This window comes from Hypomesus nipponensis, chromosome 12 (genome assembly GCF_054491055.1).
Source record: "Hypomesus nipponensis isolate SF chromosome 12, ASM5449105v1, whole genome shotgun sequence".
In the NCBI taxonomy this organism is placed as follows: Eukaryota; Metazoa; Chordata; class Actinopteri; order Osmeriformes; family Osmeridae; genus Hypomesus; species Hypomesus nipponensis.
The window spans coordinates 3890306-3912500 of NC_140372.1; the positions used below are offsets into that span (position 1 = coordinate 3890306).

At 50.3% G+C, this 22195-nt stretch overlaps 1 protein-coding gene across 3 annotated transcripts in view; it reads right to left on the reverse strand.

Annotated features, from left to right (window-relative positions):
• Positions 1 to 3087: 3087 nt before the first annotated feature.
• smyd3 (SET and MYND domain containing 3) overlaps positions 3088 to 22195 on the reverse strand; it is a 45041-nt gene continuing 25933 nt past the window's right edge. The window contains exons 6-12 of one of the 3 annotated variants that reach the window (XM_084668382.1): positions 15017 to 15084; positions 11941 to 12043; positions 11624 to 11734; positions 10843 to 10930; positions 9829 to 10012; positions 3635 to 3743; positions 3088 to 3473 (exon numbers count right to left, since the gene is read on the reverse strand). In XM_084668382.1, coding sequence (XP_084524508.1) covers positions 3372 to 3473; positions 3635 to 3743; positions 9829 to 10012; positions 10843 to 10930; positions 11624 to 11734; positions 11941 to 12043; positions 15017 to 15084 — 765 coding nt within the window. In that variant the 3' untranslated portion in view covers positions 3088 to 3371. Of the gene's footprint in view, positions 3474 to 3634; positions 3744 to 4986; positions 5063 to 9828; positions 10020 to 10842; positions 10931 to 11623; positions 11735 to 11940; positions 12044 to 15016; positions 15085 to 22195 lie in introns of those variants that run through there. The other 2 variants (XM_084668384.1, XM_084668383.1) reach the window with 2 other exon arrangements.

The window sequence follows — 22195 nt, forward strand, 5'->3', positions numbered from 1 at the left end:
GGGGGGGAGAGGCGATACAGAGGAAGTGAGAGAGAGAGGAGGGAGAGAGAGATACAGAGGAAGTGAGAGAGAGAGAGGAGGGAGAGAGAGATACAGAGGAAGTGAGAGAGAGAGAGGAGGGAGAGAGAGATACAGAGGAAGTGAGAGAGAGAGAGGAGAGAGAGATACAGAGGAAGTGAGAGAGAGAGAGGAGGGAGAGAGAGATACAGAGGAAGTGAGAGAGAGAGGAGGGAGAGAGAGATACAGAGGAAGTGAGAGAGGAGGGAGAGAGAGATACAGAGGAAGTGAGAGAGAGAGGAGGGAGAGAGAGATACAGAGGAAGTGAGAGAGAGAGGAGGGAGAGAGAGATACAGAGGAAGTGAGAGAGAGAGAGGAGGGAGAGAGAGATACAGAGGAAGTGAGAGAGAGAGAGGAGGGAGAGAGAGATACAGAGGAAGTGAGAGAGAGAGGAGGGAGAGAGAGATACAGAGGAAGTGAGAGAGAGGAGGGAGAGAGATACAGAGGAAGTGAGAGAGAGAGGAGGGAGAGAGAGATACAGAGGAAGTGAGAGAGAGAGGAAGGAGAGAGAGATACAGAGGAAGTGAGAGAGAGAGGAGGGAGAGAGAGATACAGAGGAAGTGAGAGAGAGAGGAGGGAGAGAGAGATACAGAGGAAGTGAGAGAGAGAGGAAGGAGAGAGAGATACAGAGGAAGTGAGAGAGAGAGAGGAGGGAGAGAGAGATACAGAGGAAGTGAGAGAGAGAGGAGGGAGAGAGAGATACAGAGGAAGTGAGAGAGAGAGGAGGGAGAGAGAGATACAGAGGAAGTGAGAGAGAGAGGAGGGAGAGAGAGATACAGAGGAAGTGAGAGAGAGAGGAAGGAGAGAGAGATACAGAGGAAGTGAGAGAGAGAGGAGGGAGAGAGAGATACAGAGGAAGTGAGAGAGAGAGGAAGGAGAGAGAGATACAGAGGAAGTGAGAGAGAGAGAGGAGGGAGAGAGAGATACAGAGGAAGTGAGAGAGAGAGGAGGGAGAGAGAGATACAGAGGAAGTGAGAGAGAGAGAGGAGGGATAGAGCGGGGGTGTGGGTGGAGACACGCCTGTCTTAGGGGAACTTAGAGGGGGAGCATGAATCCAATTACAAAGCAGGAATGAAGAGAGAGAGAGTGTGTGTGAGGGAGTGTTAGCATGTGTGTAAAGTGTGTGAGAGAGCCAAGCGTGCAATGCATGAAGTGAGTGTGTGTGTCTGTGTGTGTGTGAGAGTGTTTGTGTGTGGATGTGTGAGAATGTGTGTGTGGATGTGTATGAGGGCAAGCCCAAGGTCATGCAGTAGATTTATGATTTATGTTAAACCCTAGAGAATTCCAAACTGTGTTCTCAAGTTTTGCACACACACACACGCCCTCAGCTACACACAGCACATCGACAAACCCACATCATCACTATCTAAATTCCCATACACTGTGAAAGCAGAGAGGTACTGTCGTCAGTTGAGTCAAGGTTCACCCTGGGGAAGGGACACAGTTTGTCTGAGACTGTGACTGTGTGTGTATGACAGTGTGTGTGTGACTGTGTGTGTGACAGTGTGTGTGTGACAGTGTGTGTGTGACAGTGTGTGTGGAAGAGTGTAAAGACACGAATGTGCTGAGAGGGACCTGCTGATGGAACACTGCTAAACCAACACACAGAGAAACTCAGAAACACACACACTAACTCAGAAACACACACACTAACTCAGAAACACACACACTAACTCAGAAACACACACACTAACTCAGAAACACACACACTAACACAGAAACACACACACTAACACAGAAACACACACACTGACACACACACACTAACACAGAAACACACACACTAACTCAGAAACACACACTAACACAGAAACACACACACTAACACAGAAACACACACACTAACTCAGAAACATCCACATCCTCCCCTCAACTCTCATTCCCCCTCTTCCTCTCCCTCAACCACTCCTCCTCAACCCTCACCCCCCCCTCTTCCTCTCCCTTATCCACCTTTCAACTCTCACCCCCCCTCTTCCTCTCCCTCATCCACTCTTCCTCATCCACTCTTCCCTCTCCCTCATCCTCCCTTCTCCTTATCCACCCCCTCAACTCTCATCCTCGCTTCTCCCTTCCCCCCAATCCTCTCTCCGGACATGATATCACTCAGCAGACAGCTATCTCTGGATCAGACTTCCAGGGCGCAGGGGGCTCCAGGGGCCCCAGCCTTTGTCCGTGGCCCAGGGAGAGTGAGGGGTTCTGGGGGAGAAGAGCCAGGGGAGGAGGGCTGTCTGGGGGACTCTAATCCCTGTCTCTGTAGAGCTGCATGTCTGGCTAGGCAGCCAGGGGGTTAGGGCTGGGTTAGCTAGCATCACACGGAGGGGTTGGGGAGAGAGGTGGGGGAGGGGTGACCAAAAAAGTGAGGGTTGAAAGAAAGACAAGTGTTGGCATCTTTTTATCACATTACCACACACACACACCCGAGCTCATTATGGTGTCTGAGTAAAACAAACACTTCCTGCTTTTAGTCCTTCATTACACATAGGCCACAGCCCATTAGTAGTGTGTTTGAGAATGTGTGTGTGCGTTAACTCTGTGGTTGTTGGAGACTGACACATTTTGAGGGGAAAATGCGTGTGGTTAGTTAGTGTGTGGGTTTGTGTTGTGGAAGTATAGGCTCGGCAAAACCACATTAACAAGTCTGTGGATCCAACACTAACAGTTGTTACAACATCCACACTCTCCCCACTGTGTGTGATAGTGTGTGTTAATGAGTGGGTCTTGAATTAATGTGTGTGTATATATGCATGTGTGTGTGTGTGTGTGTGTGAGAAGGATGCATGTATGTGTGCTCCAGTGTTCATTGTGTGCCAGCTGTGTCTCTACGCAGAAGTAGCTTAGTGGCCAGGTCTATATACACATAAACACACACAGACACAGGAGCCTAAGTCAGACCTGACCACCATGAAGAGCTCATTATGCTGTACCTCAAAACTTCATTCACAACCAGACAGGCTAATCACTGACTAGACTAGGCAGACACACACACACACACACACACAGAAACCCTCATCCACACACACACACACAAAGTTTGAAAATATGACTTGTTTTTATTAGTCATCTTATGTGATTACAGAAGGTCTGTGTGAGCAGGAGCAAACTCGACTTTGACACACACACACACACACACCACACACACACACACACCACACACCACACACCACACACACACACACACCCTTAACCAGACGTCAACTAGACAGTTTGGGTGATTGATTGTTTCATCTAGCTCTCTGGATGCCTGCTGGGCGTGCCGGCGTTGCTAGGTGACGTTGCTAGGTGACGTTGCTAAGTGACGTTGCTAAGTGACGTTGCTAGCTGCGGTCCATCTCGGCGCGACACTCCTCCAACTTCCTGGTGAGGTCAGAGGTCAGGGGGTGCTGGTTGCCGTGGGTGACTTTCATGATGTCATAAGCCTGGGGCAGAGGGGAGTGGAGAGTGTTGATGGGTAAACCTCATCTATGATGTATGAATCTCACGCACACACACACACACACACACACACACACACACACACACACACACACACACACACACACACACACACACACACACACACACACCCTCCCCCTCACACCTGTCTGAAAGAGTGAGCAGCCTCCTTCAGCTGGACCAGGAAGTGCTGCAGCTTGGCCACTCTCATCAGCTGGACTGCATGAGCAGGGTGAGGGTCTGGATAGTACTGTCTGGAGGGAGGGAGGGGAGAGAGAGACAGACAGAGACAGAGAGAGAGAGAGAGAGAGAGAGAGAGAGAGAGAGAGAGAGAGAGAGAGAGAGAGAGAGAGAGAGAGAGAGAGAGAGAGGGAGAGAGAGAGACGCAGAGAGAGAGAGAGAGAGAGAGAGGGAGAGAGAGAGACGCAGAGAGAGAGAGAGAGAGAGAGAGAGAGAGGGGGGGGAGAGGGGGAGAGAGAGAGAGCGGGAGAGAGAGAAGAATAATATCAGTGACATTTTGGAGAGAAGCAGATCTATCAGTGTTTTGGAAATGGATGAGGGATGTGAAGGGAAAAGGAGGAGGATGAAGGCAATGAGAATATTTACCAACATTGTGTCCAGACCTCTGAACTCTCATTATTCAGTGGCTGGAAAGCTCTAATGTGCACATGTCAAAACCCATTTCTCAGCACGTGTGTATGTGTACATATGTGTGTGTGTGTTAATGTGTGTGTGTGCGTGTTAATGTACCAAATGTACCAACGCAAGTAGGCCATAAAACAAAGCCTCTAGGTTAACACATTCTACACACACACAAGCCTGTACACACACACACACACACACACACACACGTCTGCACATCCCTCAGGGTTCAGCACATGCCTGGTCTGATCAATAATCAATAATCAGAAGAGGCCATGCATCCCAAAAGAGAGTCAATATCCCGACCGGCCTCATCGATATGCCTGATCAGCTCCCCCCCTCACAGGACAGACCGACCCCCCCCTCACAGGACAGACCGACCCCCCCCTCACAGGACAGACCGACCCCCCCTCACAGGACAGACCGACCCCCCCTCACAGGACAGACCGACCCCCCCCTCACAGGACAGACTGACCCCCCCTAACAGGACAGACTGACACCCCCCTCACAGGACAGACCGACCCCCCCCTCACAGGACAGACTGACCCCCCCCTCACAGGACAGACTGACCCCCCCTAACAGGAGGTCTGAGGAGCACGCCTGTGGGCGTCTGAATGAGTTTGTGTGTCTAATTAGGTGAGTGTGTATGGGTGTGTAACCGTGTGTGTCTAATTGGATGGGGTGTAAGACTGTGTTCGTGTGTCTGATTGGGTGAGTGTGTCTTTGTGTGTAACTGTGTTTGCATGTGTAATTGTGTGTGCGTGTATTCATGTGTGTGTGTGTGTTTTCCATGCACTCAGGAGCAGTTTGTCCATTGTTTATGTTCTTAGTGTAGAGGCTGATCTCAGATCTAACCAGACTGGACAGGTGTAATCCTGGGCTTCTCTATAGAGCTGTCAGCAATCCATTCATGTCACATCTGTGATTTCTCCTGGGAAAACAAAAGACGGTGCATTCTTTGAGACTTCAAACCAGGAACAAGCTTAAATCTTGTGTCCTTTTGAAAACAGGAAAGACACACTCACACACACTGGGTGTGATGCTACAGTTGCCGCGGTAACACTGGGCTCTTTCTCAGGCTGGGGACACAGAGGGAGTAATCCTCATCGCCATGGAAGCCAGCCAAATCACACAGACAGGCTGATTATGGGATAGGCTCGCATCCGTCACACACAGTCCCCAGGATGACAGGAAGAGGATGTGCTGAACATAAACACAGGACTCACAACATGCACGCTCTCTCTCTCTCTCTCTCTCTCTCTCTCTTTCTCTCTTTCTCTATCCCCCAACCCAATCTTTCACCTTCTCTCTCTTCTAGCATTTCTTTGAGTGTTAGTATGTGTGTGCATGCGAGGAGCACTGACCCCCCCCCCCCCCCCTCCAACACACACAAACACTCCCCCCCCCCCCCCTACTCCTGCTGGAATGTCTGATGGCTCCACCTCAGAGGACTAACTATCTAACGGCCCTCATTTGCATATGTAAATTTATCTGGGCTCGTTTAGCACGCCTGGCCATAACGAGGCATCTCCACAAACACGGGTCACATGATCCCTGTGTGAGTCACGTGACCCCCTTCTCTAAAGGGACCGGCTCATGCTCTGCACTTGACAAAGGATAGAAAAGTAGATTTTGATCTATCGGTTTATCACTCTCTTTCTCCCTCTCTCCCTCTCTCCCTCTCTCCCTCTCTCCCTCCCTCCCTCCCTCCCTCCCTCCCTCCCTCCCTCCCTCCCTCCCTCTCCCCCTCTCCCCCTCTCTCTCTCTCTCCCTCTCTCCCTCTCTCTCTCTCTCTCTCTCTCTCTCTCTCTCTCTCTCTCTCCCTCCCTCCCTCCCTCCCTCCCTCCCTCCCTCCCTCCCTCCCTCCCTCCCTCCCTCCCTCCCTCCCTCCCTCCCTCCCTCCCTCCCTCCCTCCCTCCCTCTCCCTCTCTCTCTCTCTCTCTCTCTCTCTCTCTCTCTCTCTCTGAGGCATATTGTAGCCACAGCACTGGGCTTGGAAGTCCACTCACAAGACTAGCAGCAGACCAGTTAACAGCCTGTTTGTTCATTAACAACTACATGTATTGCAGAACACCCCCATAATATGCTTTTAATTTAGAAACGCCTCGCAGTTAGTCTAAACACAACTTTTCCTGCTATTACAAACCAATCAGCAAGATTAAAGTAAAGTTCAGTGTGTGTGTGTTTATGCATGTGTGTGTCTAACACTAAACGTGCTTGGAATAAGTAATGAGAATAGATGTTGACTCGATGATGAAATGGAAGTTGCAAAGCAGGGATGTGGGAGCAGAGAAGGAGAATGAAACAGCAGACTAATCACATGTTTTACTGCCTGGGTTCTGCTGTAAAGCAATTACAATAATTTCATTAATTTCTCTGCCTATAGTCACATCTTTTGACTCTCCTCTTCCTGGAGTAAATTAACCATAAATATGTGTGTAGCTTCAGTGAGAGACGCATTTGGCCCGGGGGGTTGGGAAAAACAGAGAGGAAGAGAAGGAAGAGAGATATTAATACACAGTTCTTTTAGAAAAGGACAATGTATTTCTTGTGGGTGCTGAGGAGTAGAAGAGAGAGAGATAGGGAGAGGGAGAGAGAGGGGGAGGGAAGGAGAGGGAGATAGAGGGGGAGGGAGGGAGAGGGAGAGAGAGGGGGAGAGAGGGAAAGGGAGGGGGAGAGAGAGGGGAAGAGAGGGAGAGAGGGGGAGAGGGAGGGAGGGGGAGAGGGAGGGAGGGGGAGAGAGAGAGGGAGCGAGAGGGAGGCGGAGAGGGGGAGAGGGAGGGGGAAAGAGGGAGAAGGAGGGGGAGAGGGAGAGAGGGGGAGAAGGAGGGGGAGAGGGAGAGAGAAGGGGAGGGAGGGGGAGAGAGGGGAAGGGAAAGAGAGGGTGAGCATACAGCAGGATACAGCAGACACTGTAAGGGTCTTTGTTTCACCCAGACAGACGGATATGAAGGTGTTCATATGAAGCAAAGCTCTCTCTTACATAGCAGAGCTTCAGAGACGCCAAGTAGCTCAGGTTACAGGCAGAACTACAGCACTGTTTACAGTGGGACTAAAACGCACACACACACTGTCAAACTCATACACTCTCATGCACTCTCACACATCCTCACACTCAGAGACAGATCCACACTTACTCTCTGCCTCTCTCTCACACACACACACGGCAGATGAGAGGGAGTGGGTGTGAGTCATGTTCTCTTTTCTCCTCCATATTCTCTCTCTCACGCTCTCACGCTCTCACGCTCTCACTCTCACTCTCACTCTCACTCTCACTCTCACTCTCACTCTCACTCACTCACTCACTGTCTCCATATCATGTTTTAGGTATCAGTGGAGCTGTTTTTATATATATTGTATGGCATTTCTGTTTCATAGAGATGGCAAGCTATAGGAGAGAGGGAAAGGGGAGGACATGTAGGAAAAGCCCCGGGCTGGAATCAAACCGTGGCCCCTGAGGTACAGCCTCAGCCGACATGCTCCGCGCTTTGACCAGTCAGGTACCGGAGCACTCCATCCACACGGCTCAGAAACTCACCTTGTCTGTGTGTCTGAAGTGAGTACAGTATGTGTGTGAGTCTGTTCATGTAAGCATGTGTGTGTGTGTGTGTGTGTGCGTGTGTGCGTGCGTGCCGTACAGGGGATTTGACATCTGCTGGAGCGTGGAGTCAATAAGCTGCCTGTGTTTAGCCTGCAGGTGTGTATTATGCTCTGTACAGACGTGGAACTAGCTTCTCCACGCCGCAAATTGAATTTGAGGAAGGAGAAAGACAGGGGAGAGGGTAGGAGGGAGGCAGAGAAAAGGGGGAACCCACTTGAAAAGAAAGTGGAAAAATGAAGAGAATATTCCTGCAGTCTTCTTCTGTGGAAACCCCAGAGGAGACTACGTCTCTCTCTTTCAATTTCTCTCCATCATCTCTTCTCCGTCTCCCTTGCAGGCTCTTTCTCCACCTCTTTGTGTTACGGTCTTTCAGACATTTTCAGGCTTTTCAATCTCTCCATATGTCTTTCTCTCTGTCTCTCTCTCTCCATCTTAGGTCTTCTTTACTTCATCCCCTCCACATCACGCTTTCTCCCTCTCTTCCTCTATCTCTCTCTACCGCTACCTCTCTCTCTGTCTCTCTCTCTCTACTTCTCTTCCTCTATCGCCCTCTACCTCTCTCTCTCCCTCCCTCCCTCCCTCTCTGGTCTGTGGTGATTCTGGATTGATGAACTTCTCAGTATAACTATGTTTCTCTCCTGTGGATCTGTAGCTCAACGCCCATGTGTGTGTGAGTGTGTGAGCAGTGTGTGTGTTCACACAAAGGTCTCATACAACCATGGGACAACAGTCTTGCCCTTTGCACAAAATCAATTAGTACCCCAGTCTCCCTACCTACACACACCCATACCACCCCCCCACACACACACACACACACACGCACACACACACACACGCCTGTAAATGGCTGGATGGAATGCTGTTGATTGTCCCATTATGCAGTTCAATCATTATTGGCTGTCGATGGCCTTGCAAGGACAGGTCAATACAAGCGGCACACACACACACATCAATACACACAAACACACACACACACACACACACAGACACACATCAGGACTGTGTTTTCCTAAGCCAAAACGTGCAGATGAACGAGCATAGACAGACTTAAGCTCTGATACACGGTTCTACAAACACACACATTTCTCTGCAGTGAGATCAACATTGACACTATTATAATAACACTCTACTCACTCTGACACTCTACTCATGGCCTCCCTCTGCCCTGGTCCCACTCAGCACGCTCTTATTATGTACAATGGAGGATACAATCACTCCAAATAATGCTTAATGATTACAAAAGCTAATTCTTTTCCAAAAAGCTGTTTAAACTGTGAAAAGAGAGAGCGATGAGAGGAGTGAGAGACTGAGCGAAGAGAGGTTAGTCATCCTGTCAACATAAAAAAAAAGCAGATTTGAACGCAATTGTGATGGTTGAAATTAGCATTGCATTCATTAGTTTGGTGTTTAGCATTGCAGATTCTCTGATTAGCATTGATGATAAACTGCTCAGAACTCTGCCTTGGACAGCAAGTAATCTCCCTCTGTTAGAATGTAGAACTTCAGAACTCAGGGTTCTAGAACCTGCCACATGATCACGACCTCCAAAGAGAGACACAGGCAGACAGGTAGGTAGACAAACAGACAGACAGGTAGGTAGACAAACAGACAGGAAGACAAACAGACAGGAAGACAAACAGACAGACAGGCAGGCAGGAAGACACTGACAGGCAGGCAGGCAGGCAGACAGACAGGAAGACAAACAGACAGGCAGGCAGGCAGGCAGGCAGGCAGGCAGACAGACAGGAAGACAAACAGACAGACAGGCAGGCAGGCAGACAGGAAGACAAACAGACAGACAGGCAGGCAGGCAGGCAGGCAGGCAGGCAGGCAGGCAGACAGGAAGACAAACAGGCAGGCAGGCAGGCAGGCAGGCAGGAAGACAAACAGACAGACAGACAGGCAGGCAGGCAGGCAGGCAGGCAGGCAGGCAGGCAGGCAGGCAGACAGGCAGGCAGGCAGGCAGGCAGGCAGGCAGGCAGGCAGACAGGAAGACAGACAGGCGGGCAGGCAGGCAGGCAGGCAGGCAGGCAGGCAGGCAGGCAGGCAGGCAGGCAGGCAGGCAGGCAGGCAGGCAGGCAGGCAGGCTCTCCTACCTGTATGGCTGCAGTGTGCTGGAGCCGTAGACCAGGGCTGAGTCCCAGAGCTGCAGGTTGATGCAGGCGTCCAGAGCCAGGTCGCTCACTCTCAGCCTGTACACGTTCCCAGCCGGCACAGCACACACAGCTCCCCCACCAGGCCCCAGCAGGGAACTGCACCCATCCAGGACACCCTGCCAGTCTGCAGGCTAGGGTTGAGGACCAAAACAATCAGAGGAGAGAGGGAGAGAAGAGAGGGGAAAGGGAAAAGGGGAGAGAAGAGGGGGAGAGAAGAAAGGGAGAGACAAGAGAGGGAGGAATTTCCAGGAGGAGGTGAAGGAGAGGCTTAAGGACAAAACAAAAGGAAGAAGAGAGAAAGAGAGAGTTCAGAGAAGGAGAGAGAGGGAGAGAGAAGGAGTGAGTTCAGAGAAGGAGAGAGGGTGGGAGAGAGTTCAGAGAAGGAGAGAGGGTGGGAGAGAGAAGGAGAGGGTTCAGAGAAGGAGAGAGGGAGGTAGGGAGAGAGAGAAGGAGAGGTTGAGGACAGACTGAATGAAGTTGAAGGAATCAGGTTGAGAATTCAGACGAGGAAGAGGGAGACACATAAGATATAGGTGCTGAGACGGAGAGAGAGGGAGAGGGAGAGGACCGACTGCTATAATGAAGATAGAGGAGCAGAGAAAGAGAGAGGGACCAGAGAAGAACAGACTGAGATGAACTGTCAGCATATCAAGTTCTGTTTGTAGAGTGTGTATACGTGTGTGAGAGGGAGAGAGAGAGATAGAGAGAGAGAGAGAGAGAGATAGAGAGAGATAGAGATAGAGATAGAGATAGAGAGAGAGAGAGAGAGAGAGAGAGAGAGAGAGAGAGAGAGGATTCAAGAGAGGGAGAGTTGGACTTGTCAAAAATCCTACAAAATTGTAATAATCTCTCTCTTTTAAAGAGTATCCTTCTCATCATCATCCACCACCTCTACCCCCTCCCTGGCCTGCCCACCCAGGGGCCACCCTGTCTGAGCAGTGCTGTGAAGGATACCCCCCTCCGCCTGGAGCTTCTCCAGGATGGGGACGGCCTCTCTCAGGGGGCTCCACGCAGCTTCCTCCCCAGCCAGCATGAGGTCGTCCTGGCCACGGGCACAGAGAGAGAGGGGGTAAGAGGATCATACATACTGACTGACGAGAAAAACAGGGGAGAGGGGGGGGAGGAGGCCCACTCCCTTCTTTAGATCACTCACACACTCTCTCTCTCTCCCCCTCTCCCCCTCTCCCCCTCTCTCCCTCTCCCCCTCTCCCCCTCTCCCTCCCCCCTCCCCCTCCCCCTCCCCCTCCCCCTCCCTCTCTCTCTCTCTCTCTCTCTCTCTCACAAGGGCAGTGACATGACTGTCTGACACATCACTATGACAACCCGAGAGATAGAAAAGAACAAGAGGGTTACAGAGGATGAGAGCAGGCAGTCAGCGAAGGAGGAGAGGAAGATGGATGGATGCAAAAATTGCAAGAGAAAGAAGGATTTTTTTGCCTGTAGTCTGAGAGCAGAGCGACAGATGGAGAGAGAGGAGAGGCAGAGCGTGAAAGAGAGGGTGAGAGGAGAGATAAGGAGGGATGACAGAGTGTGAAAGGAGGAGAAGAGAGAGGTGCAGGTACACAGAGACGAGGCATGCCTCAGTAGGCTGGAAGCATCTCTCTCTCTCTCTCTCTCTCTCTGTCTCTCTGTCTCTCTCTCTGTGTGTTTGTGGATATCACTGAAGTAACTTATATTTGTGTGTGTGTGGATCGCTGCCAATGCTTGTCTGTGTGTGTGTGTGTGTGTGTGTTACCATGTCCTTGGTGATACAGGTCTGGCAGACACAGAGGAAGTGGTACTGCTCCTGCAGCTGCCTCTGCCTCTCTCTGCTGGGGGCCAGGGTCTCCACATAACTGATGCTCAACTGGGGAGGGTGGCGAGGCGGGGGAGGGAGGGACAGGGGAGAGAGAGAATGAGAAAGACAGACAGGCGGTCATACAGACGGCCAGACAGACAAACAGACAGTCATATTCCATTTTTTTTAAACAGCTGTCTGTCTCACACACACACTCACCCATCCACGACGCCCACGTCCACACACACACACACACACACACACACACGGCTTACCTCCTCTGAAGGGTGTATGTCTCTGAGGGCTCTGAGCTGGAGAGTGTTCCCCTCAAACATCACCACACAGCAAGGTCTGCAGTCATGGTTCAGCAGGGACATACTGACACACGCACACACACACACAGTTAAAAAACAGGAAAAATGCTCCACATGGAAAAATGTGTCCGTAACAAATCTCCAGTGCCACCTCAAGTGTGTGTGTGTGTGTGTGTGTGTGTGTGTGTGAGAGAGACACTTGTATTAACTCAATAATATTCCCTCCCTCCCTCCCTCCCTCCCTCCCTCCCTCCCTCCCTCCCTCCCTCCCTCCCTCCCTCCCTCCCTCCCTCCCTCCCTCCCTCCCTCCCTCCCTCCCTCCCTCCCTCCCTCCCTCCCTCCCTCCCTCCCTCCCTCCCTCCCTCCCTCCCTCCCTCCCTCCCTCCCTCCCTCCCTCCCTCCCTCCCTCCCTCCCTCCCTCCTCTCATCTCTATGATGAGTCCTTTGGCTTGTCTTCAAACAGGACACACTAGGACAAGAGCTCTGAAAGTCACCAGTCTCCACTCTCTCTATCCCCCCCCCCCTCTCTCTCTCCTCTGCCTGTATTTCTCTCCTATCTGTCTCTCTCTCTTCTACAGTGATGTTAAAAATAAATGACAAGGTGAAAACAAGGAGCCAGAAGCCAGGAACACACACACAGAGTCATATCAATGCCAATGAGCAAAGTGACCTAAGGGGTTTTCACATCTTTCATAGCTTCTCTGAGTACTGTAACACTATAAACAACACATAGGTCTCAACACACACACACACACTGGTAATCAGTGTTTATATCTAAATCACCATGTTGCTCTTTTACATCTGTTTGCTGTGTTTAACCCTTCCTGTCCAGACACACTTAAAACAACCATTAGCATTCCTAAATGCTCTCCTCCCCACAGCATGGAGCCGTGTGTGTGTGTGTGAGAGAGAGGTAGAGAGAGAGAGAGGTAGAGAGAGAGAGAGGTAGAGAGAGAGAGAGGTAGAGAGAGAGAGAGGTAGAGAGAGAGAGAGAGAGAGAGGTAGAGAGAGAGAGGGAGAGAGGTAGAGAGAGAGAGACAGAGAGAAGGGAAGGAAAATGTAGAGAGAACACAAGATGTTTGTGTACTACACATCTTCCACTGTGTGTGTGTGTGTGTGTGAGTATGCATCCAGTTGGGCACCATCTCCCCCTGCGTTGACATGGAGATTCGACCTCCAGTCAGTACGCGTCTGGTTGCTGCGTAACGTCTTGCTGTAAGAGACTCAACTGTGCTTTCTAGGAACTTCTATAATCTCCCGCTGTCATGTGTGAGTCTGTGTGTGTATATACGTGTGTATGCCTGTAGTATTTAGGTGTGTGTGTGTCTCAAAGACAGAGTGTTAGTGTGTCTACGTGTGTGTATGTGAATGTTGTCCTCTGGCATTATTCAGTGGTAAAAGCACGGTTTGAATATCAATTAAACAATCAAACACTCCACAATGCTTTCAAATGGAGACGCTTCGTTACCATGCTAATGAGCTGACTGAAGCTCGCTGTGCTACACGTCCTGACAGAGCCTGCGGTCCTGGCTAGCTGCTGCAGCGCACACACACACACACACACACACACACACACAGGGGCTGTGCAGTGAGGGCAGACAAGCTGCACAGTACCACAGCCACATACATGACCTGCTCTGATAGGACCACTGTCATCACTCTACCTCTTACACGTTCTTTGTTGTCTCTCTCTCTCTCTCTCTCTCTCTCTCTCTCTCTCTCTCTCTCTCTCTCTGTCTCTCTCTGTCTCTCTCTGTCTCTCTCTCTCTCTATATCTCTCTATCTTTCTGACACACATACATATGAGCCCTAGAAAAGAGCAGATCAGTGTAAAAGCAAGTACAGTAGATTTGAGGAGAGAGAAAGTAAGGAAAAGAGAGAGAAAATAGAAGTCAAAACTTGTCAGGGAAGACCCTCTCTCTCTCTTCTTCTCTCTTCCTCTGTCTCTCTCTCTCTCGCAAGGCTGTGAGCTGCTGAACAGCGGAGACAGCAAGCGTTGCTAAGCAACCCAAAATATCAATTGCCGGGGCAGTGTCCTGTGAGTGTACGCGCAAGCGCAGACACACAGGAACATCTCTCTCTCTCTCTCTCTCTCTCTCTCTCTCTCTCTCTCTCTCTCTCTCTCTCTCTCTCTCTCTCTCTCTCTCTCTCTCTCTCTCTCTCTCTCTCTCTCTCTCTCTCTCTCTCTCTCTCTCTCTCTCTCTCTCTCTCTCTCTCTCTCTCTCTCTCTCTCTCTCTCTCTCTCTCTCTCTCTCTCTCTCTCTCTCTCTCTCTCTCTCTCACACACAAACACACACACACACACACACACAGCTAGGAGTGTAGGGGGCTTGGCTCTGAGCTGTGTTAAGCCCTTGTAGACCATCTGACACAGTGGCCAGGCCAGACTTAGAGTTTACCTGTAAGCAGGCATCTATAACAGAGAGGGGGAGGGGAGGGGAGGGGAGGGGGAGGGGAGGGGAGGGGAGGGGAGGGGAGGGGAGGGGAGGGGAGGGGAGGGGAGGGGAGGGGAGGGGAGGGGAGGGGAGGGGAGGGGAGGGGAGGGGAGGGGAGGGGAGGGGAGGGGAGGGGAGGGGAGGGGAGGGGGGGGAGGGGAGGGGAGGGGGGGGAGGGGAGGAGGGAGAAAGAGAGTGAGAGACTCTGTCTTTCACAAACGAAAAGGAAAAAAAAGGTAAAACCCTTTCTACATCATCCCTAACAAGAACAAGAGTGTGTGTGTTGAGGAGGTATGTTTATGTTGAGGTGGTGTGTGTGTTGATGTGTGTGTGTGTTCACCCTGTGTCTGGAGGCGGATGCTGCACGATAATTACCAGTTACATCGACACTTACAAACACATGACTTAACGTGTACTTATCTTCATTCTCCATCTCACAGACTCAGGGAGAGGGTTCCCTTCAGAACCATGATAGGCCCCAGCAAGACAGGGCTCTACTAACACCACCCTGGGTGTGCTTTGGCCTGGGGTGTGTGTGTGTGTGTGTGTGTTACATGTGCAGACGTATTTTGTATGGAGGTATATGTGTGTGTGTGTCTCACCTGGGATAGAGTCCCACTCCAACCTCCAGCAGCTCCCCATCACTGATGGTGAAACAGTTACAGGTCACCTATGAAGAGAGAATGAGGAGTGAGGGGAAAACAGAGGGAGGGAGAGAGACATTGATATACAGAGAAAGGGAGAGAGAGACAGGAGGGTGAGAGAGAGGGAGAGGGGGAGAAAGAGAGACAGGAGGGTGATAGAGAGGGAGAGGGGGAGAAAGAGAGAGACAGGAGGGTGAGAGAGAGGGAGAGGGGGAGAAAGAGAGAGACAGGAGGGTGAGAGAGAGGGAGAGGGGGAGAAAGAGAGAGACAGGAGGGTGATAGAGAGGGAGAGAGAGAGAGTGGGGAGGGAGAAAGAGAAAGGACACCACCTGCCGTTCATCTTGAAATTGGTATAAATGTTTATTTCATGTGTTCCATGATTCTAGGTGACTGACCGTCAAATCCTTCGTTCTTTTACTGCAGACAGACACACACAAACAATACCAAACACTAGTATCCTGGACTTGTGACGGATAGAGGAAGTGCTTGTGTGTAAGAGTGCGTGTGTGAGAGTGCGTGTGTGAGAGTGTTTGTGTGTTTCCACCTCAAACCCAGCAGACAGTGTGTTTCCTGACACATGAAAGAGGACTTCATATTTAAATGAAGACATTTATTTCCTACAACCCATGCAGGACATGGAGCCATCTCACCACACACGGAAACCTGATCCGCTGATCAAAGCCGCACACACAAACACACACACACATTCACAGTCTTTCAGTCAGAAGGTACCTGTCAAACGCAGAGATGATCATAATATTCACGGCTCTGGAACAATCTCTTCTAATAGTCCTCTCTTCAGAGTGAGAGAGGAGAAGAGAAATGAAGCGAGGAAGAGAGAGTCAAGGAGAAAACAGGAGGGAGGGAGGGAGGAGACAGACTGAGAAAGAGAGAGTGGAAGTGGAAGTAGGAGAAACAGCAGGGGAGACAGAGAGGTAGGGGGAAAGAGAGAGATAAAGGGAGAGGAAGATAGAGAGATAGAGAAAGAGAAACAATAGGAGTAAATGGAGCATCTAGAATAACAAAGAGCTTGAGAGGTGTTTGATTGTGACACAAAGCGTTGCTGAGTGTCTCCCCTCCCCTAGCCCTCCTCTCACAGTCTGATAAAACACTCTGACGAACATCATGCTTCCCTTTTTAACAGAAACCTTCATGTCAAATGACAGGACTGATGTGCTGTCACTCTCTCTACACAGGCGCCCTACTAACAGTGTGTGTGTGTGTGTGTGTGTGTGCTGATCTCCAGACTGATAAAAGGATAAGTGGCAGCATGTCTCCGGAGAAATCCTTTTGTTTTGTTTTTACTCACATCAGTTGATCATGTAAGACAGGCACACACACACACTCACAGAAAACCTGAAACCTACCTCTACACGGTAACACAACAAAGCACTATCATGTATTTCTTGTTGTTTCTATCTCTAACTCCATCCTTTCATCCAGTCTCCTCCTCCTCCTCCCTTATGCAGGAGTCACCATGTAGCCCGGAGGGAGACATTACATGAAGGCTCCTCTCTCTCTGCCTCACTACCTCTACCTCTCTCTCTCTCTCTCTCTCTCTCTCTCTCTCTGCCTCACTACCTCTAACTCTCTCTCTCTCTCTCTGCCTCACTACCTCTACCTCTCTCTCTCTGCCTCACTACCTCTCTCTCTCTCTCTCTCTCTCTCTGCCTCACTACCTCTAACTCTCTCTGCCTCACTACCTCTACCTCTCTCTCTCTCTCTCTGCCTCACTACCTCTACCTCTCTGCCTCACTACCTCTCTCTCTCTCTCTCTCTCTGCCTCTCTCTGCCCCTCTCTGCCCCTCTCTGCCCCTCTTTCTCTCTCTACCTCTACCTCTCTTTCTGCCTCACTACCTCTCCCTCTCTCTCTACTCCTCTTTATTTATCTCTACCTCTCTCTCTCTGTGTCTTTCTATGAAGGAAATATCTGTAGTCAGCTGCATCCATTCTGCTTGCATGTTAAACAGTGATAGAGATGAAAAGAGGAAGAGAGAGAATGAAGGAGAGAGACAGCAAAGATTTTCAGTCACAGGAAATCATTCAGCTTTTCTTTCTTTTTTTACCCAGACACGTCTGTTCAACATCATGCCTGCCTGTTGATGGTGTGTGTGTTTGCATTGATGATGTGTGTGTGAAGGTCTGTTTAACTCCCCAAGGCAGGTTTCACCTTATTAGGCAAAGAAAGCACTAGTAAACAAGAGGAGAAAGAGAGGGAGGAAAGGAGGAAGAGAGGGAGGAAAGAGGAGAAGAGGAATTTTAATAAACAATGGTAGGGCACAGTGAGGGTGAAGGCATGAAAGACTTGGACTCTGACTTACCCCTCCCTCCCTCCCTCCCTCCCTCCCTCCCTCCCTCCCTCCCTCCCTCCCTCCCTCCCTCCCTCCCTCCCTCCCTCCCTCCCTCCCTCCCTCCCTCCCTCCCTCCCTCCCTCCCTCGCTCCCTCCCTCCCTCGCTCCCTCCCTCCCTCGCTCCGATTCAGTCAAGCAGAGCCTTCACAGCTGTAGTCCTGGCTGGTGAGCATGTACGCATTCTGCATCCTAAACACAGCGCCTCTCTCTCTCTCTCTTAGACACACACACGTTTCAAACTGTCTCTCACACACACACACACACTTTGGTCTTTTCCCACTATTCCCAGTCTCAACAAACAAAGACAGAGACATACGTACACACACACACACACACCCTGAACCTGCAGCACCAAAATGGGTCAGACAGTCCTCCCCCTCAACAGATGGACAGATCTCAGAGAGAATGATGGAGGGAGAGAGTGATAAAGAGGTAGAATGATAGAGAGATAGAGAGTCAAGGAGGGCGTGTCACATCTCTGCCTGCAGTCTGCAGATTCTGAGGAATGTTTCAGCCGGCAATAACTAACACTTCACCACACACACACACACACACACACATAGGAAGGCCAGTGCTGAAGTATTTCCCGTCTGATTTTAGGTCCACATGTTGTGATAGGGGTCAGACTACTACTAATAAACCTGGAGGACCTGTGTGTCTGACAGCCTGCTGTTCACATGGTTACCTCCCTCCCTCCCTCCCTCCCTCCCTCCCTCCCTCCTTCCCTCCCTCCCTCCCTCCCTCCCTCCCTCCCTCCCTCCCTCCCTCCCTCCCTCCCTCCCTCCCTCTCTCCCTCTCTCCTCTCTCTCTCTCTCTCTCTCTCTCTCTCTCTCTCTCTCTCTCTCTCTCTCTCACATCCTCAGGGGTGCTCAGAGGCTAGGTGAGCCATCATAGAAGGTTTTATCCTAGCGTTGCATTGAGCATCTCATATCTTATTTAGAGGAAGTTGTCAGAAGACCTTTCACATTGGGGGGGGTCATGGGATAACGGCCACGCTGGCTTCAAAGACCACTGCACCCAGCCAATCAAAGGCCAGGAAATACATGCATAGATGTGTGTGTGTGTGTGACAGAGGGAGAGTGTGTAGGTGTTACAAGTGCTCGTGGTGTTAGATTGTGAAGATGCTTTGATAAACAATTTATGACCTGATCTGCAGCGAGCGGTGTGGAATTAATGCAGAGCTAACCCACCCTCCCTCCCTCCCTCCCCCCTCCCCCCTCCCTCCCTCCCCCCTCCCCCCTCCCTCCCTCCCTCCCTCCCTCCCTCCCTCCCTCCCTCCCTCCCTCCCTCCCTCCCTCCCTACTGTATGAGAGGGACAGCATGTGGAGAGAGACAGAAAGACAGACACGGAGAAAAAGAGACAGAGAAAGAGACAGAGAGAGAGACAGAGACAGAGAGAGAGACACAGAGAGAGAGAGAGAGAGAGAGAGAGAGAGAGAGAGAGAGAGAGAGAGAGACAGAGAGAGAGACACAGAGAGAGAGAGAGAGAGAGAGAGAGAGAGAGAGAGACAGAGAGAGAGCACCGCTTCCACCACAGGTGAAGTGAATACTTTATTTCTGAACGTGTCCCTGTTAACACAAGCCATGAATTAGATGCCAAACCCCAGAGATGAAGGTAGGAGAACACTCCGGGGGAGAGCAGAGAGAAAACTGTCACTTTCTAGAAATGACTTCCTGCAGGATATACAGCTCTATTCCTCTCGTCTCTTACTCTCTCTCCTCCCCAATATCTGGCTCTACCATTCTGGGCTTCTGTTTGTGTACAAATGTGTGTGTGTGTGTTCGATAGGATTTTATATGAGGGAGTCTCGAGTGGAATATTAAGCAAAACAGAAGTGAATTGAGTCTATTTATATTTTGGGGTGATGACACACACACACACACACACACCTCCAGAATAGAAGTGAAGAGAAGGTGTGAGAGAGAGGAGGAATGGAGAGAGGGAAGGGTGGATAGAGGGAAGGTAGGGAGCGAAAGGGAGGGATAGAAGGAGAGGGAGGGTTGGAGAAAGGGAGCAGCGTGGTGTAAACTCGTTAGTGAACCTGTAAATGACAGTTGGCACGCTGAATTAGAGAGGTGCATTGTGGGAGCCCGGAGAGAGGATTCTGGGACGAGAACAAAGATGTTGTCCAGTTTACTAAATATATACAGGATATTTGACTTGAGAGCTCGGACTGAATATTAATATAAACACAATTATCTGAGTGCTGGAAACTGCATATTAATATAAATAAACAGTTATCAGGTGCGGACACTCAGCAAGTCCACCTGGCACATTTCAATCACTCCGATTACAGGTCACATAGGAGAACGTCTATATTAGCTATATAATTTGACACTTGACAAATCGTAAAACGTAAGAGACATGCTATCTTTTACCATTACCTAAAGTCATCTAGAATAAACTAAAGTTATGTGAGGTCATCTTAAGCCCCCTCAATGTTCAGCCTCAATGTTCAGTTTCCTTATTCTGTCTACCACACACAGAGAAGGACAGGGAGAGGAAAGGGGGAGACAGAGAGAGAAAGAGAGACAGAGAGAGACTGAGAGAGAGAGAGAGAGAGAGAGAGAGGGAGACAGACAGAGAGACAGACAGAGAAACAGACAGAGAGACAGACAGAGAGAGAGACAGAGAGAGAGACAGAGAGACACAAAGAGAGAGAAAAACAGAGAGAGAGAGCGAGGGAGGGAGGGAGACATGATGGAGGAATGTTTCAGGAGGAGTTATGTCACTGTCATCTCTCCAGTTCCACACATCACAGAGTGCCGTTCGGTCGTCTCCTCTCTCCTGTCACTCACTGTCACCAAAAATCCCAAAACAAGTTGAGAGATTGAAAAAATATTTTCTAAAAAGGTTTTTGAAATAAACGTTCATCATTGATGAGTTCTTGATGAGGACTCTACTATACTTTACTGTACTATGCCCTGCTTTAGTCTTTTATAGGCTGCTCTGTTCTCATCTCTCCACTCCTCTCTCCTCTCCTTTCAATGTGTATGTGAAAATGCAAAGGTAAAAAAAATGTTTTTACAAAAGAATTGCCTCATTAATGAGTACTTGACTTTTCATACTGTATTCTGCTTTCGGCTTCTCTGTTCTCCTCTCCCCTCTCCTTATCTCCCCTCTCCTCCTCTCACCTCTCCTCCATTTCTCTTCCTCTCTCCTCTCCTCCTCTCCCCCTCTCCCCTCTCCTCTTCTCCCCTCTCCTCCCTCCTCCTCTCCCCTCTCCTCTTCTCCCCTCTCCTCCCTCCTCCTCTCCTCCTCTCTCCTCTCCTCCTCTCCCCTCTCCTCTTCTCCCCTCTCCTCTCTCCTCCTCTCCCCATTCCTCCTGAGAGTGAGTGTTCGAGTTAAGCTGAGCAGTTGAGGGGAAGGTGTGTGGTGATGACAGTGACAGACGATGAGAGAGAGGGGAGAGAGAGAGGCCAATTCTGTCGGTCAGAGCAACACAAAGTGATATTTCTTTTTTTGATTTGAGAAGGGTGGGGGGACGGAGAGAGGGCAGACAGAGTGAGGGAGAGAGAGAGGGAGAGAGAGAGCGGTGTAATGAAGCTAAAGATGTAACACACATCACAGCACAGGGAGGGCTGGAGTCAATCAATATCATGAACCTCTGGCTATACAGGTTACAAGTTCAGTTATGCGTGTGAGAGGTGTTGACTGTTGTATAAGAGAGGTTCTATGTTCACTAGTATACGTGAGAGGTGTTGACTGTTGTATAAGAGAGGTTCTATGTTCACTAGTATACGTGAGAGGTGTTGACTGTTGTATAAGAGAGGTTCTATGTTCACTAGTATACGTGAGAGGTGTTGACTGTTGTATAAGAGAGGTTCTATGTTCACTAGTATACGTGAGAGGTGTTCAGTAGTGAATGTGAGTGGATTTCAGTTGTGTTTGTGAGAGGCTTAAGGTCTTCAATGGTGTGTATGAGAGGCCAGTTTGAACTGTGGCCAACACGGCCCCTCATATGGCTACACCTGTGTTATAGAGGACAGACACACACGCATGCAAGTGAGCGCCAGCGACAGTGCAAGGCAGGTTGATCGTGTTCCATTCAGAATGTGTAATTGAAATCGTTTGGCCCAAATCCTCGAGGTGTTTCTGATGAGTGGGCACTTTGATCGAACCCCTTTATATGTCACACACACATGCACCAACACACACACACACCCTCTATGTCTGTCAAACACACACACGCATGCACAGCATGGTGGCCACAGGCGGAGGGTGTAATGGAACAGGAGATTGCTTCCTGCTCTTTAATGACTCGTTTCCATGCTGGGCCTCGGCCAATCAGCTACCAGAGAAAAGCAGCCATCTTGTGTGGAGTCGGCAGATTTTGCTGATGATAAACTCTGATGCTGTTTGTAGAGGCTTGAAAATAGTGGGGCTCAGATGTGTGTGTGTGTGTGTATGTTATCAAAAGACAAGAAACTGGCATAAATGGGCACAAAAAGAGATAGAGAGGGGGGAGACAGAAAGGAGAGGGGAGAGGAGAGAGAACGAGAGAAGCGAGAGAGGAGGGGGAGGGAGAGGGAGGAGGGAGAGAAAAGGGGGAGGGAGAGAGCAGGGGGAGAAAGAGGGAGAGAGGAGGGGGAGGGAGGAGGGAGAGAGAGGGAGAGAGGAGGGGGAGGGAGGAGGGAGAGAGAGGGAGAGAGGAGGGGGAGGGAGAGAGGAGGGGGAGGGAGAGAGGAGGGGGAGGGAAAGAGGAGGGGGAGGGAGAGAGGAGGGGGAGGGAGGGAGAGGGGTCAGCAGATGTAAAACGTGTGTGGAGCCTCCTGCTGCCTTCCT